We start from the raw sequence: 19,443 nt of genomic DNA, 5'->3' as shown, positions 1-19,443 counted from the left end.
GTTCCTAACAAAGAGAATAGTGGATGAGTGGTGAGTGCATTTAAAGATGGAGAAGACGGGGATGAAAAATGGAGGAAGGGTGTAGAGACGAGAAGATGCTCGGCCTTATGGAGATTGAGGGCACCAGTAATGTAATTTAGATTTACGGTGTCAATGTCATTCTGTTAATGGGCCGTGTGTGCGAGTGTGCACTTCTGTGCATTAGTGCACCCCCCCCCCCCCCCGAAACTCAATTCACACCGTCTCACATCCCCTCGACGCTCGAGGAAGTCGTCTGTCCAGATGGATCGCTGGAGGTCTGTGGTGAGTGAGTCTCACAGCATGTGTGTGCGTCTCTGTGGGTCTTTGTGCAGTTTTTATTTGCTCTGATTGCTCCAGTCGCTCAGGCCTCCTGCGGTCTCAGTGCTATTAGCCCTTTGCCCTCTCTTCTGGAGGGGAAGACGGAACAAAAACACCCTGGACTTACTTTAGCTTCACAGCCGCCTCTTCTCTGCTCTGAATAGAAACAGTGTCCCAGGACGGAGGCTCGGGTTCACCACATGTTCTGACTTTGTAGTCTTACTTTGATGCCACTTCCTAAAAGGTATGCAGGACTTATTATCTTACATTAAGTTCCTAAAGTGTTTTGAAAGTTATTAAATGTTTTTTGAGGTGGCTGTCCCTCCAGTGATTCGCTTACTGGCTTCGTAAAGTCTCGTCTTTAGTGACACACGGATCCACCTGAAGACATTTGCTCATTCTTCTCGAGGGATAAGTCATTGAACTGCAAGAGCTGACACTACTCATATGTGCATGTGACAGTGTGTGTCCCTGTGCATGTGTGTGTATACTTGGTATAATCATATCTGCACCCTTTCATTGGAAGCTGCAAGAAACTGGGTTATGTATTTCATCACAGTGTCCTCTCTCACGGCAGGAACCGAGAATTAACGAGCACAGACGACCGAATCACAACGTTATGGCAAAAAGAGCAGTGACGAGATCTTTTTAAAAGTATTTTCTTTCTTCAGGGACAGGTTGGCAATCTTTAGGTATGTGTTGCAAAACTAACAAAGCAGCGAAAGCAAACGATTTAAATCATTCGCCAATGAAGTGATTCAGTGAGCGAGCTGGAGAGACGTTCGTGGAACAATTTAGAACAATTTAGAAGAGTTTGTTCTGCAGTAAAACTCAAGTTGCATGACAACTATGTGAGGTGGGAATTAACTGTCAAAATGTTCCACTTCTAAAAACAATCCATTTGGAATTACAATTTCCTCCGATGTTCCCGGTTTACTGTAATTAGTGCCAGGCCTTCCTGTCCTTTTATTTCCACGGCTACAGATGTCTCTTGTTACTGTTTTTCTGTATTGCTTCTGGAAAAAGGACACAGCTTCTCGTGGATAAAAAACATGCCGAGGTGAGAGGTCACATGACACACACACAGATTTCTAAATGCCAAAACTGAATAATTCATCAAGGCAACACCTTTCAGAGCGGCCAGTGATGGAGGGATGAAGGAAGATGGACAAGAGGTAAGAAAGATTGGAGGGGGGAATTCTGGACATAAAATAATATCTACACAGCCGGTCTTTCTTCTTAAACTGATGGTGGCAGTTGAGAGAAAAAGAAGAGAAATATTATATAATATTCTGTCATTTCAGGAGCTAAAATATATGTCCTTATGCAGACTGTTTATCTTTATTATGAATGATGTGTTGACATGAAGTGTGCATGGAGTCAGGTGATTTATTGGTCCTTGAGGCTGGTGGCTAATAGCTGGCTAGCTAATACAAATTCAGGTTAACATGCGAGCAGTTAACTTTATTTAAAGTAGCTGCATTTTCTCCAGTAGAATGTCCAAATATATGGTCTCTTCACATCGTGTATGTTCAGAGTACACCCGGGCGTGTATTACCCTCATACAATATCAGTAAATGCTATTTCCCTTCACTTGCAGAGTGTGTGTCCATGTCTCTAAACTTCATGCCGCTCACTGTGACTGTGTTTGGGAGAAGGAAATGGTGATCTGGTATTACTGGTACTCTTCATCATTACTATCATTACTATTTCAGGCTTTGCCAGCAGAGAGAGCTGTTTTACACGTCTTGTGCTTTTCAGATGAAGAACAGCAAACTTCAGAAGGAAAGAAACATCTCTGGAGCACATTGGTGAGATGTACACACATGTACACATGTACACATTGTGAGATGTACACACATGTACACATTGTGAGATGTACACACATGTACACATGTACACATTGGTGAGATGTACACACATGTACACATGTACACATTGTGAGATGTACACACATGTACACATTGTGAGATGTACACACATGTACACATGTACACATTGTGAGATGTACACACATGTACACATTGGTGAGATGTACACACATGTACACATGTACACATTGTGAGATGTACACACATGTACACATTGTGAGATGTACACACATGTACACATTGATGAGATGTACACACATGTACACATTGTGAGATGTACACACATGTACACATTGATGAGATGTACACACATGTACACATTGTGAGATGTACACACATGTACACATTGTGAGATGTACACACATGTACACATGTACACATTGGTGAGATGTACACACAAGTACACATGTACACATTGGTGAGATGTACACACAAGTACACATGTACACATTGTGAGATGTACACACATGTACACATTGTGAGATGTACACACATGTACACATTGTGAGATGTACACACATGTACACATTGTGAGATGTACACACATGTACACATTGTGAGATGTACACACATGCACACATTGATGAGATGTACACACATGTACACATTGATGAGATGTACACACATGTACACATTGTGAGATGTACACACATGTACACATTGTGAGATGTACACACATGTACACATGTACACATTGGTGAGATGTACACACAAGTACACATGTACACATTGGTGAGATGTACACACAAGTACACATGTACACATTGTGAGATGTACACACATGTACACATTGTGAGATGTACACACATGTACACATTGTGAGATGTACACACATGTACACATTGTGAGATGTACACACATGTACACATTGTGAGATGTACACACATGCACACATTGATGAGATGTACACACATGTACACATTGATGAGATGTACACACATGTACACATTGTGAGATGTACACACATGTACACATTGTGAGATGTACACACATGTACACATTGATGAGATGTACACACATGTACACATTGGTGAGATGTACACACATGTACACATTGTGAGATGTACACACATGTACACATTGTGAGATGTACACACATGTACACATTGATGAGATGTACACACATGTACACATTGTGAGATGTACACACATGTACACATTGATGAGATGTACACACATGTACACATTGTGAGATGTACACACAAGTACACATGTACACATTGATGAGATGTACACACATGTACACATTGTGAGATGTACACACAAGTACACATTGGTGAGATGTACACACATGTACACATTGGTGAGATGTACACACATGTACACGTTGGTGAGATGTACACACAAGTACACATGTACACATTGATGAGATGTACACACATGTACACATTGTGAGATGTACACACATGTACACATTGTGAGATGTACACACATGTACACATTGTGAGATGTACACACATGTACACATTGTGAGATGTACACACATGTACACATTGTGAGATGTACACACATGTACACATTGTGAGATGTACACACATTTGAATCACTGTTTGCAATAATCAAGTGATTCCAGCCAGGAAGCTGCTGAATGCTCAGTCATTTGTGATTTCATATCCACATTTTGAGCAGACCTTTAGTGCCAATGTCAGTAAATATCAGGAGCTGTTACATTGGGCCCTAATCTTCTGAGTATCTGTATCACACCAGAGCTTTATTGAGTTGGTGCATCACTAATCAAACAAAGAGCCGCCAGCTGGAAGAATCCTCATCCTGAACCCTGAGAAGTTCTTCTCTCATCGTAGAAGACAGGAAACGTTCCTGTTTGCTGCTGCGAGGCCCAGAAAAGCTGCAGCAGTGTGCAGGCGGTGTAACCCCAACCCCAACCCTAACCCTAATCCTAACCCTAATCCCAACCCGGTGGTGTGCAGGCGGTGTAACCCCAACCCCAACCCTAATTCTAATCCTAACCCTAATCCCAACCCGGTGGTGTGCAGGCGGTGTAACCCCAACCCTAACCCTAATCCTAACCCTAATCCCAACCCGGTGGTGTGCAGGCGGTGTAACCCCAACCCCAACCCTAACCCTAATCCTAACCCTAATCCCAACCCGGTGGTGTGCAGGCGGTGTAACCCCAACCCCAACCCTAACTCTAATCCTAACCCTAATCCCAACCCGGTGGTGTGCAGGCGGTGTAACCCCAACCCCAACCCTAATCCTAACCCTAATCCCAACCCGGTGGTGTGCAGGCGGTGTAACCCCAACAGCAAAGACAGATTCACAACGTCCAAGCAAATGATTATACAACCAGAAATACGCAAAAACAAACAAAATGTAAAAAATGGAGTATGCGTTATCAGTATTATTATTATTACTTCTACATCGTTTGAATCACACCTGCATGAACGTTTTCTCAATGTTCTTCATCTTGTCCAAGACATCCGATCTTGAACTAATTCATCACGGTGCCGGATCACTGGGACACTAAGCATCTTTTGTGAATTTTAGCAATAATCATGTTTTTTTATAGTCAGCATGTAAAAGTAAGGACTTTGCCCTTTTCTGAGTCCTCACCATGCAAACTATGACTCGATTGGTGAAGGGAATGATCGTGAAGTCAAATGTCGTGAACATGTTCATCATGATTTCCATAAACATAATCATGCTTTATAAGCTTGTCTTGCTATGTAGACAATAACTTTCCCACATGTTGTAATATGTTTATGAAAGTAAACTGTCATTAAATAACGCTAGTAGAGTTTCCTCGCTCACACAGTTGCTCATGGCAAAGCCAGGTTGACCCAGTGTGTGTGTGTGTGTGTGTGTGTGTGTGTTCTATTAATGCTCCTGCCGACATGTCGTCCCTCTCGCTCCTCCTGTCTGACTCCTGTGGCCCTAACAGCTATAGGTATGCTAACATGAGCGGCTGATTAATTCCTCCATATGGGCTCCTCTTCATTGCTGGATATTCAGATGACAGTACTTTGTGTGCGGGTGTGGTCTGTGGAGAGGATGCTGGACGGTGAGGAGCATGTCACTGGCTGAGTGACATGACTTTACATGACATGGCTTGTAAAAGTAGAATGATTAGAAAATACATGAGTCAGTACCATGTGACCTCTCACCGCTGGTCCCGAGTGAATAAAAGATGTCTGTCTCTCTCCCTGATATTAGTCTGCCTGTCACTCCCTAAGGCCTCTCTCTCTCTCTCTCTCTCTCTCTCTCTCTCTCTCTCTCTTCTCTCTCTCTCTCTCTCTCTCTCTCTCTCTCTCTCTCTCTGTCTCTCTTTCTCTCTCTCTCTCTCTCTCTCTCTTTCTCTCTCTCTCTCTCTCTCTCTCTCTCTCTCTCTCTCTCTCTAGGGAACATAATCACATAATCAGAGAAGCACTTAAACTTTCGCTGGAGAGAGATGTGATGGAGGAACATGTATTTCCAGAGCCACACAGACATCCGGTGTGTCTTTATGTCTGCAGCATGACGACCTCCACTTAGTTTTCCCATCATATAAAACTCATCTGTTGGAGTCTCACAGAGTCAGACGTGCCGTTACCAGCTGAATATGACTAGATATGACTTTAGATTTGCTAATGTCTGTCAGCTCATCTAAAAGATCTCAAACTGTTGGATTGACTTCATGAAATGTTTCTCTCATGACTGGATCCTGCTGACTTTGGTGACCTTGTGATTTTTCCCACAAGCACATGAGAGTTTTCACATTTCTTGCTGGATATCTCAGCATCCACTGGAGGGGTTGGCACAGAATGTAATACAGACATTCACGCTTCCCAGATAATTAATTCTACATTTTCTTGATCTCCTGACTTTTTCTCTAGCGCCACCCACAGATTAAAACCTTAATTTGTACCACTAACAACATAATACGCCCACTCGCTGTAAACACAACCCTGCAGAGTCGGTTTAAACTGTGAGAGGCAAATGTGTTCCACTTGTACAAATGCTGCTCAAGGGAATTGGGATGATATCAATATGGGACTCATTGTTAAGAAACCCTGGGAGGAAAGAAACTGAAGAATCATTGGCTCGGCTGGACGGCCAATAGCCGACACAAAGAAAAACAACAGGAAAAATAAATGTTCCATTACAGTTGTATATTGGCAACGGTGGGTCGGTGGTAATGGAGCAACTGCTAACATTTCCTGTCCTGATGGCCTGGATCAAATGCTTTTTGAGAGAGCAGCACATACAAGTGCTGATTCCCACCCTTAGTTTTCTCTTAAATACATTACCTTCACCCTTTTTCCAGGAACTGTGTGAGTGGATGCTGCTGTGCATCCCTCAGAAGATCCAAACCAGCCTATTTTCTCAAATGCAACCAGATGTGTATGACCTCAGCCAGCTGAGCTGTTCTTTCTGCAAAATGACCCACTTCCTCCTCACAAGCTCGCTGGGCCTGTTTCATGCCTTTCAGTCAGCCACGTTCCAGTTTGAGGCATTCAAGTGAAATGTACAAGGTAGCCTCATTTCATGGCTTATTCAGGGAGTTGGGGTCCTATATTTAACACGGAGAGTCCAAACCACATGAAAAGGCCTCTGAGCTGGTTCCCTGTGGACCGACTGGCCCTTTTATTACCAGACAGTTTCAGTGTGGCCTCAATCGCAGAGGAGCTGTCAGACCGGATCTTTCTCTGCAACACATTAGTTATGGATCTAATTCAAATGTTGTCCTCTGTGTTTCTTCTACTGAGTCAAAAAAAAGCCAGGGTGAAAAATCTGGAGCTTTGGACAAAACCAAAGCGTAAGAGCTTTAAATGTGCATCATGTTCACCTCAGAGGGAAACTCCTCTGCTGCAAAGAGAAGTCTGATTCATAAAGTCGATGAAGAAACGACCTTCCTCTTCTTCACTTCATGGAAACATGAGTTTAGAATCACAAGTTTCAGTTCTTCCAGGAGATTATCATCCCATTCGGTTTAAAATTCACTATAAAGCGGAATGTGCTTCAGGGCGGTTTACTGTGATTGACAGATCACAGTAATTATTAACAGTAATTATTAACACAGTCATTGTTAACACAGTTACTATTAACACAGTGATTATTAACATAGTTATTATTAACACAGTAATTATTAACATAGTTATTATTAACACAGTTATTATGAACAGAGTAATTATTAATAGAGTCATATGTCACTTCTCCATTCCAGAATGCATTTCAAATATAATTTACATTTACCGGTTGCAAAAAGCTAAGATGGCAATGCCGTCGTCCATGATGGCCACAGCTTCAAAGCTTCAAAGCTTCAAAGCGTCAAAGCTTTTAGTTTGTGGGTCGGTACAGGAACTCCAAATACACAATTGTGTGCATCTGCACTGACTATGGAGATGGTCTGTAGAATATACATGTAAAGTACAAGTGAAATGTAAAGTACAAGTAAGAATACTTAATGGCTAACATTATTAAAATATGATGCTGTTTCTCATGCCGTAACTCTTTGTTCCCGGTTTATTTATTCAGCACCTTTAATTTAGTGGTTAAAACCACTTTTGGTGCCCTTTAACAGCTGTGGCAACGTTTACAGTTCACACTTTGTATAATGACGACAGCCTGCAGGGAGACATGGAGGTAAACGCACCACATGAGTAAAGCACACCTTTCTGGTTGTGGCTGGGTGGTGTAAGGCTGGGTGGGGTAAGGCTGCATTGTGTAAGGCTGGGTGGGGTAAGGCTGGGTGGTGTAAGGCTGGGTGGGGTAAGGCTGCATTGTGTAAGGCTGGGTGGGGTAAGGCTGGGTGGTGTAAGGCTGGGTGGGGTAAGGCTGGGTGGTGTAAGGCTGGGTGGGGTAAGGCTGCATTGTGTAAGGCTGGGTGGGGTAAGGCTGCATTGTGTAAGGCTGGGTGGGGTAAGGCTGGGTGGTGTAAGGCTGGGTGGGGTAAGGCTGGGTGGTGTAAGGCTGGGTGGGGTAAGGCTGCATTGTGTAAGGCTGGGTGGGGTAAGGCTGCATTGTGTAAGGCTGGGTGGGGTAAGGCTGGGTGGTGTAAGGCTGGGTGGGGTAAGGCTGGGTGGTGTAAGGCTGGGGGGGGTAAGGCTGGGTGGTGTAAGGCTGGGTGGGGTAAGGCTGCATTGTGTAAGGCTGGGTGGGGTAAGGCTGCATTGTGTAAGGCTGGGTGGGGTAACTGTGAAGAATTGTGTAAGGCTGGGCGGGGTAAGGCTGGGTGGTGTAAGGCTGGGTGGGGTAAGGCTGCATTGTGTAAGGCTGGGTGGGGTAAGGCTGCATTGTGTAAGGCTGGGTGGTGTAAGGCTGGGTGGTGTAAGGCTGGGTGGTATAAGGCTGGGTGGGGTAAGGCTGGGTGGTGTAAGGCTGGGTGGTGTAAGGCTGGGTGGGGTAAGGTTGGGTGGTGTAAGGCTGGGTGGGGTAAGGCTGGGTGGTGTAAGGCTGGGTGGTGTAAGGCTGGGTGGGGTAAGGTTGGGTGGTGTAAGGCTGGGTGGGGTAAGGCTGCATTGTGTAAGGCTGGGTGGGGTAAGGCTGCATTGTGTAAGGCTGGGTGGGGTAAGGCTGCATTGTGTAAGGCTGGGTGGGGTAAGGCTGGGTGGTGTAAGGCTGGGTGGGGTAAGGCTGCATTGTGTAAGGCTGGGTGGGGTAAGGCTGGGTGGTATAAGGCTGGGTGGGGTAAGGCTGGGTGGTGTAAGGCTGGGTGGGGTAAGGCTGGGTGGTGTAAGGCTGGGTGGGGTAAGGCTGCATTGTGTAAGGCTGGGTGGGGTAAGGCTGGGTGGTATAAGGCTGGGTGGTGTAAGGCTGGGTGGTATAAGGCTGAGTGGTGCCACACATCATGTCTCAGATTAGTCCAGGCGTTCCATGCTCATTTAATTTAATCTGGAGGAAGCAGATGTTTATGAACGATCATCCATCACAAGCAGCCTGAGTTCTCTTCCCTCCACTTGTTGATACGTCATCTGTGCACATGGTGAAGAAAAAGGTGAAATGTGGTGAAGAAAGGTGAAATGTGGTGAAGAAAGAAGGTGAAATGTGTTAAAGAAAGAAGGTGAAATGTGTTGAAGAAAGAAGGTGAAATGTGGTGAAGAAAGAAGGTGAAATGTGGTGAAGAAAGAAGGTGAAATGTGGTGAAGAAAGAAGGTGAAATGTGGTGAAGAAAGAAGGTGAAATGTGACCATAGCGCTTTGGCTATGGGCAGAAAAGAGCTGACAGAGCACTGCTATTATGACTCTTCATATTTGCTGTTTTCCTTGTAGAGAACATTCAGCTCAATCCGTCAACTGAGATACTTTCTCTCATCGTATTCTTGGCTCACATTCGTAGCACACACACACTCTCTCTCACACACACACACACACACACACACACACACACACACACACACACACACACACACTGGGTCAACTTGGCTTTGCCATGAGCAACTGTGTGAGCGAGGAAACATAAAGTGTTTGCTGTTGGCAGTAATATTATAATATTCAGAGTGAGAACCAGCTCAACGTCCTCACTTTGGTCCTTATTTTCTCCAACCTGTGAAAATGAGTTCTTCCATTTAAATACTGAGGAAATCCCTCTGCACACGTTGTCCACGCAGGTGATGAAGCGTCACAAAGGAACAATCTGCACATGTGCAGCATTTATGCTAGCTATAGTTGTAGTGTTGACCTCAGGCCACTAGAAAACCCCTAAGAGCCTCAAAAAGACAGAAAGACATTTTTTGGTGAAACACTATAATACTAAGGTCAAAATAGAAATAAAAATAAAAAACACAATCTATTCATGCTTTCTTCAATTCATGAAGACATCTTCTCTGACCTCTTGTCTTGTCCTTTAGTGTAGTCGCTGTAATGCGTTGGCTCTTTTTATTCAGGTCCATCACCTCGTTTCCACATGCAGGTGAAGCTCCCCGTCAAGTTTCACTTTCTTTCAGCACCTCAGACAGCAACCAGAATACAAAGTCTGCTGACTGAGCAATCAGAGGAGATAAGAGGTTTGTTACCAAGATATTTGTGGTCAGTTGTGTAATTGAAACTCCCAAACTGCTTGTGAAGAACCATGCATCAGGTTCTTTCTTTCACATGTATAATGACACATTTGGGGATTCTTCTAACTTTTAATGCAGAATCATGACATTTAAAACAACGTTGGAAAGGCTAAAGGGTCCAGCAGCTGATAATCCCAGACAGGAAAAAAAGGTCAGGTTTCAGATGGAGAGGCAAGGATTATTATTGCCCCCCCCCCCTCCTCTCTCTCTCTTTCTCTCTCCCTCTCTCTCTCTCTCTCTCTCTCTCGTCCCTCCCTCTCTCTTTCTCTCTTTCTCTCTCTCTCTCTCTCTCTCTCTCTCTCTCTCTCTCTCGTCCCTCCCTCTCTCTCTCTCTCTCTCTCTCTCTCTCTCTCTCTCTCTCGTCCCTCCCTCTCTCTCTCTCTCTCTCTCTCTCTCTCTCTCTCTCGTCCCTCTCTCTCTCTTTCTCTCTTTCTCTCTCTCCTCTCTCTCTCTCGTCCCTCCCTCTCTCTCTTCTCTCTCTCTCTCTCTCTCTCGTCCCCTCCCTCTCTCTCTCTCTCTCTCCTCTCTCTCTCTCTCTCTCTCGTCCCTCTCTCTCTCTTTCTCTCTTTCTCTCTCTCTCTCTCTCTCTCTCTCTCGTCCCTCTCTCTCTCTCGTTCCCTCTCTCTCTCTCTCTCTCTCTCGTCCCCTCTCTCTCTCTCTCTCTCTCTCTCTCTCTCTCTCTCTCTCTCTCTCTCTCTCTCTCTCGTCCCTCTCCTCTCTCTCTCTCCTCTCTCTCTCTCTCTCTCTCTCTCCTCTCTCCCTCTCTCTCTCTCTCGTCCTCTCTCTCTCTCTCTCTCTCTCTCTCTCTCTCTCTCTCTCTCTCTCTCTCTCTCGTCCCCCTCCCTCCTGTATGATTATATCTGATCACATCTGTCACAGGACCAGTGCTGTGGTTTCTTTTCTGACAATCACAGTATTAGCCCTTTAAATGTGGCATGACACCATGTGAGGAGTGTGTATCCCTTGATGTCGTGTTCAATTTGTATTTATTTAACTCATACACTTGTTTTTACAAACTTGTGTGGTATACGACAATATTTTACATGATTTTTACATTAACGCCGAGCTGTTGAACCTCTCTCTGCTCCTAATGGCCTTAATTTTGAGCATTATGGGCAACTTCATGTTTCAGATGACTGTCATTTCCACCATCATTGTGCGTAATTAATAAACAAAGTTAAGTGCAATAGTCCATTTCCAAAACCCATTTAATTATATCAAATATGTTTATGTAGAACAGATAACGTCTAACAAAGGGTTACATGGGATGCTGGTGTTTTAATTAAGGCTCTGATATGTGTATGAGTAGCCAATTTGAAAACGCCCCATCTGTGGGCAATGACCTTGTTTAAATGTGACTGTTTGTGGGTGCTTGAGCGCGTGCCTACAAGATGGAGAGGGGCAGATGGAGGCGGGCACGCCCAAACGATGGTGTTGAATGACGCCCGTCTGTTGCTTCTTGTGTACATCGCTGCGTCCTGTGATTGGAAGGAGGACAGGAACAAGTACCCAGCGCTGGCGCGCCATGGGCGGGAGGATGGCCTGTTTATAAACCCAGCTCTTTCCTCGTGGGCGGGAACTGCAACAGTAGAGAGTGAAAGTAAAGCTCAGGGAAAAAGTGAGAGAGACGGTGGAGCAGAAGAGGCTGTGGGGTTCGCGGAGGGGCCGAGGCGGCCGCCCCTGAATGCCTCTTCAGCCGCGCATGGACGACCACCTCAGCCTCCTGCAGTCACCGCCGCCGAGCGCGAGCAAAACCCGGGGAGATAACTTAGTGAACCGCGGATACAGCGAGACAGACGCCGACGTGATGACTGTGGTGGCGTGCGACAACATGCTAGAAGAGTCGGCGGCTCTCCCGGGCCAACACTCTCTGGACCGATATGAACCGGATCACGAATGCTGCGAGAGGGTCGTCATCAACATCTCAGGGTTACGCTTTGAGACGCAGCTGAAGACTCTCGCCCAGTTTCCGGAGACTCTGCTGGGAGACCCCAAGAAGAGGATGAGGTACTTTGATCCTCTTAGGAACGAGTACTTTTTCGATCGGAACCGACCCAGCTTTGATGCCATTCTGTACTATTACCAGTCCGGCGGGCGCATCAGAAGACCCGTGAATGTGCCCATCGACATTTTCTCTGAGGAGATCCGCTTCTATGAGCTGGGTGAGGAGGCTATGGAGAAATTCAGGGAGGATGAGGGCTTCATAAAGGAGGAGGAGCGGCCGTTGCCGGAGAATGAATTTCAGAGACAGGTGTGGCTGCTCTTTGAATACCCAGAGAGCTCGGGTCCCGCGCGGGGCATAGCGATAGTATCTGTCCTGGTCATTCTCATCTCCATTGTCATCTTCTGCTTAGAGACATTGCCGGAGTTCAGGGACGATAACCGGGACTCGAACACCGTTGCACCTGGGATTAACGGCACGCTCCCCTATTTCACCAGCCCGTTCTCTGACCCGTTCTTTGTTGTGGAGACGCTGTGTATCATCTGGTTCTCCTTCGAGCTGCTCGTGCGCTTCTTTGCTTGTCCTAGTAAAGCCACGTTTTCCAAAGACATTATGAACATTATTGACATTGTGGCCATCATTCCGTATTTCATCACTCTGGGCACAGAGCTGGCAGAAAGGCAAGGGAACGGACAGCAAGCCATGTCATTAGCCATTCTGCGCGTAATCAGGCTGGTTCGGGTTTTTCGCATCTTCAAACTCTCGCGTCATTCCAAAGGGCTCCAAATTTTAGGACAGACTCTAAAGGCTAGTATGCGTGAGCTGGGCTTGCTCATCTTCTTCTTGTTTATCGGTGTCATCCTCTTCTCGAGTGCTGTCTACTTTGCTGAGGCAGATTACCCAGATTCGGGTTTCAGCAGCATCCCGGACGCATTCTGGTGGGCTGTTGTCACCATGACCACTGTGGGATATGGGGACATGCACCCCGTGACAATCGGGGGAAAGATTGTGGGTTCTCTGTGCGCCATCGCTGGTGTGCTAACTATTGCCCTTCCTGTACCTGTCATCGTCTCAAATTTCAACTACTTCTACCACCGAGAGACGGATGGAGAGGAGCAGGCACAGTACCTCCACGTGGGCAGCTGTCAGCCTCTCTCTGACACGGAGGAGCTGAAGAAGACACGCTCCTCTTCCTCGCTTAGCAAGAGCGAGTACATGGTGATAGAGGAGCACGGCATCAACAGCGCGTTCAAGCAGACACCCAACTTCCCCACGACCACGCAAAACAACTCGCAGAACTGTGTGAATATAAACAAAACCATTTTCACCGACGTGTAGCCAAATATAGAGCCGTGGCCCTGAACGCAGGACGGGGTGGTGCGTAAACACAGCTGCTGCTGCCGCTGCGCGACATCAGAGGAAGAAGCAGAAAGAGCAGCGCCTGCCTCTCCAGAGACGCTGCAAACTGCTCCATTCACATCTTTAGGATTTCCCATCTCCGTGATCTGAATTCTAGATTGTTTTCTTCCACTCGGAGAGAAAGAGCTCCTTAAAGTTTTAGGCGTATTCTTCTCTGAGATAGGAATGTGCAATAACCAATATTGTATCACAACATAGAAGCTTCATGAGTACAAATGTATGCTAGAAGAAAACTCACATTGTATTAACATGCCTTATTGTGTAATATCAGAATCATGTGAAAAATGTGTGTTTAAACACATGTATTGTCTGAAAACACAGTTCTGAATATATTTTCACAATTAGTCCGTTCTGTGCATTTATTGTGCGTTAAAGTCCAAAATGCAACGCAAGAAAATCTCCTTTAACTCTTTGATATGAAGTCAAAGAGAGCAGTTTGATGCGAGGATCAGATCTACAACGGAGCTGCAGAGTCACAGCGGAGGAACACACACACACACACACACACACACACACACACACACACACACACACACACACACACACACACACACACACACACAGCGATCAAAGATGGAGTTTCTCTTTCTCAAATATGGCCCGCTGTGATGTAGTCGCCATGGCGACGGTGGTTTCCGCGGTAACCCCATGTCACCGTTGCCATGGCTCCCTTGTTTCCAAAGTCATCTTCCAGGTGGCTTGGAAGCTTATTTTGGAGATTATTGTCTAAAAAGCGTGTCCTCGGCCCCTAATGAGACTGTTCCGCATCACGTGTTGCCTGAGTACCAAACATTAAGATTATCATTAAGATCACGCAATGACGTCAGCATCGACACGAAGAGAACAGGAAGTAAGATGGGCTGTTTACAGTTTGCCACCATGCGTTACGACATGGAGCAGGAAGGCTCAACGCGAAGGGGACGCCGGGAAAGGGGACGGAGAGGCAGCGCGAGAGGAACTGAACGGACGAGGAGCTGTTTGCTGTCCTGACTGCGCTTCCGCGGGCAACCAGCAGAGGCCGCTGCTCGCCCACCGCCACAGCTGGTAGGCTCTGAGCTGCGTCCTCTATCTGCACGTAAAGGGAAGAAGCATGAACGAGAGCCGTTTTATCTTGATAATGGTATCGTATTGAGTTCCATCTCACAGGTGCAGGTCAAACAATTGCTTACAATAGTGTTTTACTCAATATCACAACATCATTTTTGGTCTTCATCTTGTATTAATGCCAATAATATGCGATGCAAACAGACTTAGTTTATATGAAAAGAATCATCAACAGCGGTCCCAGCTGGTTTCAATGATGGCCATCATCTCCTCACCTGCTTTGTGACATTTGTCTTCAAAGAGTCACAGAAGTTGAATAACTATGAGAGAACAGGCAAGAGAGTTTATGGTTTTATGCCATTGTTCAATAGATTCTGATCTGTTGGAGTTGGAGGTCCTTTTCAGGGAATTTGCTGTATTTGATTTGCTAAAAAATGATCCTTTGCATGCTAATAACAGTTCATTATTGTACATTTAGTGGGTGAATTTGGATTAAGGCCCATTGAAAATGATGTATTTTTGTTCACTCTTGTCTTGTTCTGCAATGTCTCAAACCGAGATGACGGAGAAACCATTTTAAAAGGGCAGGATTAGGGAATCTGTCAAGCAGCCATGTTCTGCTGCTATTTAGTGTGACTGTGCACACTTGAACTTGTGCCCTGATGTTACAGCGAGGAGAAACACCGGTTTATTGATCAGTGAGTAAGACACATTATGGAGAAGACGGGAGCTTCAGCATTGACCTGGATTGGTCAGTCTGGAAGCTATTCTCATGGCAGGATGGATTATTAGAGACACACAAAACACACACAGAGTAGCATACTTTACCATGCACACTCATCTTTTCTATTTTTACCCTTCCTGCCTCTGCTAATGTGCATCACTGAAGCTTAATCCAGTCTCACTTTTTTTCTGTTACCTCTCCTAGCCTCTGCTCCTCTTTCTTTAAGTGTATTGCAGGGTAGATGTAGTTGTTGCTCCTATACAGAGCAAATTGCAGCAAGTGAGCAGTTAGGATGCACATCTGCTTCACTCAAAGACAGCTGAATGGAAACTATGCGGATAGCTCTAGTGAAACGCTGCCCTCCTTGTTCTAGAACTTTTGGTAAAGAGAGACCCTCTTGTCCAAAGAGTGGCTGCCTCTCTCAGCCTCGCCTCAGCCTTGGGTTGTTAATAAGACCACAGAGATAGATAGATAGATAGATAGATAGATAGATAGATAGATAGATAGATAGATAGATAGATAGATAGATAGATAGATAATTACTTTATTGATCCTCCAAGGGCAATTCAGGGTCCAAGTAGCTCAACACATAACACAACATAATATGTACATAAACACACTATTAAAAAAGATTGTCCAAAGAAAAATTAAAAACAAGTCGAGTGAGAAGAAGTCCAGGCTGGGGTGGAGGGAGGGAGGGGGCCTGTTGTGCAGAGGGCTAACATAGCCAGTAGCCAGTAGGGGTGTTGTGCAGGGGGCTAACATAGCTAGTAGCCAGTAGGGGCATTGTGCAGAGGGCTAACATAGCTAGTAGCCAGTAGGGGCATTGTGCAGAGGGCTAACATAGCCAGTAGCCAGTAGGGGCATTGTGCAGAGGGCTAACATAGCCAGTAGCCAGTAGGGGCATTGTGCAGAGGGCTAACATAGCCAGTAGCCAGTAGGGGTGTTGTGCAGAGGGCTAACATAGCCAGTAGCCAGTAGGGGTGTTGTGCAGAGGGCTAACATAGCCAGTAGCCAGTAGGGGTGTTGTGCAGGGGCCTAACATAGCCAGTAGCCAGTAGGGGCATTGTGCAGAGGGCTAACATAGCCAGTAGCCAGTAGGGGTGTTGTGCAGAGGGCTAACATAGCCAGTAGCCAGTAGGGGTGTTGTGCAGAGGGCTAACATAGCCAGTAGCGGTGTTGTGCAAAGGGCTAACATAGCCAGTAGCCAGTAGGGGTGCGTTGTGCAGGGGCCTAACATAGCCAGTAGCCAGTAGGGGTGTTGTGCAGAGGGCTAACATAGCCAGTAGCCAGTAGGGGTGTTGTGCAGAGGGCTAACATAGCCAGTAGCCAGTCGGGACATTGTGCAGGGGGCTAACATAGCCAGTAGCCAATAGGGGTGTTGTGCAGAGGGCTAAGATATCCAGTAGCCAGTCGGGACATTGTGCAGGGGGCTAACATAGCCAGTAGCCAGTAGGGGCGTTGTGCAGGTGGCTAACATAGCCAGTAGCCAGTAGGGGTGTTGTGCAGGTGGCTAAGATAGCCAGTAGCCAGTAGGGGCGTTGTGCAGGGGGCTAATATAGCCAGTAGCCAGTAGAGGCGTCGTTGCTGCAGACGTTGAATGACCGCAGCCTCCTCAGAAAGTACGGCCGCTCTGCCCTTTCTTGTAGGTTGCGTCCATGTTGGCAGACCAGTCCAGTTTATTGTCCAGAATTACCCCTAGGTACTTGTATGTGCCTACCACCTGCACATTGACCCCCTCAAGGGAGACTGGTAGCATGGTTGGTTTGGACCTGCAGAAATCCACCACCAAAAGAGCTGTGTGATGACTAATTCTTTCTTTTTCTCCTCCTCTTCCTCCCCTGTCGCTCTCAGGTGAAGGTCATTCCATTTTTCTGCACAGGCCTCCTGGAATCCCTGACAACCCAATACTGCCTCACATTTAGGTAAACAGACTATTTGATAAGGACAATAAATGTGACATAACAATTACTGATAATCACATTGACATGCCTTTATAGATGACCTGCTAACCTGCAGTCACCCTTTTTCTTTTTAGGGGCACCATGACTCTCGTCTTCCTGTTGGGCCGGTTTGGGTAAGAGCTGGGACAGAAGTCAACTGGATCCATTGTTCTTCCAAGAGCACCACTGAATTAAAAATGCAATCGCAACAATGACAAAAAACAGATATGTATGTAACATATTTTACATTTTGTAGCTGCAGATTTCTGACTGCTTTCCTTCTGAAGTGGATCCATCAAAGACTAAGAGGGATTCAGGCAGCGACACAATGCAGCTGTGTTGTGGACTCTGACGTTTCTCCAGACTGCTTTCTATATCAACTTCAAAAGGAAAGCCAGCAATTCTGCAAACCTTCATTCCCTGACTTTACACAGAGATTTACATTTTGTTATTATATTTCTGGGTAATGATATTCATTCCAACCAATAACTGACAGCTTTTGCGACAAGTCAAAAGTGGCAACAAGTGAGGCCAGCCGTGATTTCCTGATATGAAACTGTGATACAAATGAAAGACTGTTAGCCATATGCCTTTTGTTCGCTCCGTGAGCTCTGCATCCTTAATATGTTCACAATCAAATCTGCGAGTTGCAGTTATTCCCCTGACCTGGACATTGAGAACATAGAGACATGCATCCTACACACACACACACACACACACACACACACACACACACACACACACACACACACACACACACACACACACACGTCTGTGAATGGCTCTCCCAGAGTGCACTGGTGTTTTTTGGAGATGATGCAGAATAATGTGAGGCTGCTTATGCCAGTGTGTGTTCTGTGTTAATTTGTGTTGTCTTAAACATGACCCATATAACAGATTATGGGTTGTACTGTCTTTATTTTAGAGGAGCTACAGTCTGTTTTTAGAATGTATGTTTTGGAGAATATCTAATATCTTAAAACATGTGATTTTGTGCTCGACATATAATAGTGGCATTATAAATGGTGTAATCGTTTAATGTTAATCTAATTCCTCAAGATAATTGGCGCACTAGCATACATAAACAAGCGGTTGAATTGTTGCGTTTCAGTAGGTGTTTCCCATGCAGAGCCGTACACAACGACAGCCTCTTTTGCTCGTGAACAACTTGGCGTTTGGCTCGCAGCTCTTCAGACGGCTGGGACATAAAAATATTAATAAGTCTCCACCGTAAATGTGCTGAGCAGACAGAACTGACCAAAACCAATTATTTATGAATATACTGCATCTATTTAGTAAACATCAATGCAATAGACAGATTGTTTTGAAAAATATAATACTCTAAATTTCTATTTGACATATTTAATAACTATGGCATAACCAGGGATTCATATTTGGAAATAAATGGTGACCGCCCCAATTTTAAGATAATCTTATTGCCACACATGAGGCTGCAGGGCCAGTGGAAAACTTCATATCATCTCTGTAAATATTAACATTCTAACAGACGTTTACAGCCATCACACTGTCGTCCTGTGTATGAGCAAGTGTGCTTTATTGCTCCAGTGAGCCACCAGCTCGCTCATAGCTCCCCCACATCTCTCAGCTGGTGTGTGTCCACGAGCAGCAGAGCAGCTTTCTGAAGGTGTTGCTCATGTTGACTAAACACTCCGTTAACAAAGCAGCACCATCAAGTGAAACTCCTGTATCTGGCTCTTTGCTGGTTGGTTTGCTTTCTGTGGCTTTACTACCACGAATGTTAGTGAAAGATATCTGACTTTGGGACCGCAAAAATACCTATGACATCATCAACCAGAAGATCTCCATAGCAACAAGGGAGAGTTGTTGAGCAAGTTGACTGTAGATCAGACTGAGTCCCTCTGCAGGTGCACAGAAGGTATCGAGCTGCCAGTTATAATGTCATGTGTGTGTGCGTGTGTGTGTGTGCGTGTGTGTGTGTGTGTGTGTCTGTGTATGTGTGTCTGTGTGTGTGTGTGTCTGTCTGTGTGTGTGTGTGTGTGTGTGTGTGTCTGTGTGTGTGTGTGTGTGAGTGTGTGTGTGTGTGTGAGTGTGTGTCTGTCTGTGTGTGTGTGTGTCTGTGTGTGTGTGTCTGTGTGCGTGTGTCTGTGTGCGTGTGTCTGTCTGTGTGTGTGTGTGTGCGTGTGTCT

At 45.6% G+C, this 19,443-nt stretch overlaps 2 protein-coding genes across 2 annotated transcripts in view; one reads left to right on the top strand and one right to left on the bottom strand.

Moving 5' to 3' along the window:
• The window catches only part of LOC137799819 (proteoglycan 4-like), a 25,663-nt gene extending 16,670 nt beyond the window's left edge, over positions 1–8,993 (bottom strand). Inside the window, exon 1 of the mRNA XM_068596654.1 lies at positions 7,819–8,993. Within this exon, the coding sequence (XP_068452755.1) occupies positions 7,819–8,993 (1,175 nt within the window). The remainder of the gene's footprint in view (positions 1–7,818) is intronic.
• A 2,746-nt stretch (positions 8,994–11,739) lies between these two features.
• Positions 11,740–13,509, top strand: LOC137799875 (potassium voltage-gated channel subfamily A member 3). Its single transcript, XM_068596732.1, has one exon. It carries the CDS (start codon positions 11,888–11,890, stop codon positions 13,481–13,483), a length of 1,596 nt encoding a protein of 531 aa, XP_068452833.1. The 5' UTR covers positions 11,740–11,887; the 3' UTR covers positions 13,484–13,509.
• Positions 13,510–19,443: the final 5,934 nt, after the last annotated feature.

This window comes from Clinocottus analis, unplaced genomic scaffold, assembly GCF_023055335.1.
Source record: "Clinocottus analis isolate CAN_PGR_092001 unplaced genomic scaffold, fCliAna1.0.p SCAF_39, whole genome shotgun sequence".
In the NCBI taxonomy this organism is placed as follows: Eukaryota; Metazoa; Chordata; class Actinopteri; order Perciformes; family Cottidae; genus Clinocottus; species Clinocottus analis.
This window is presented reverse-complemented; position numbering and strand designations above follow the sequence as displayed.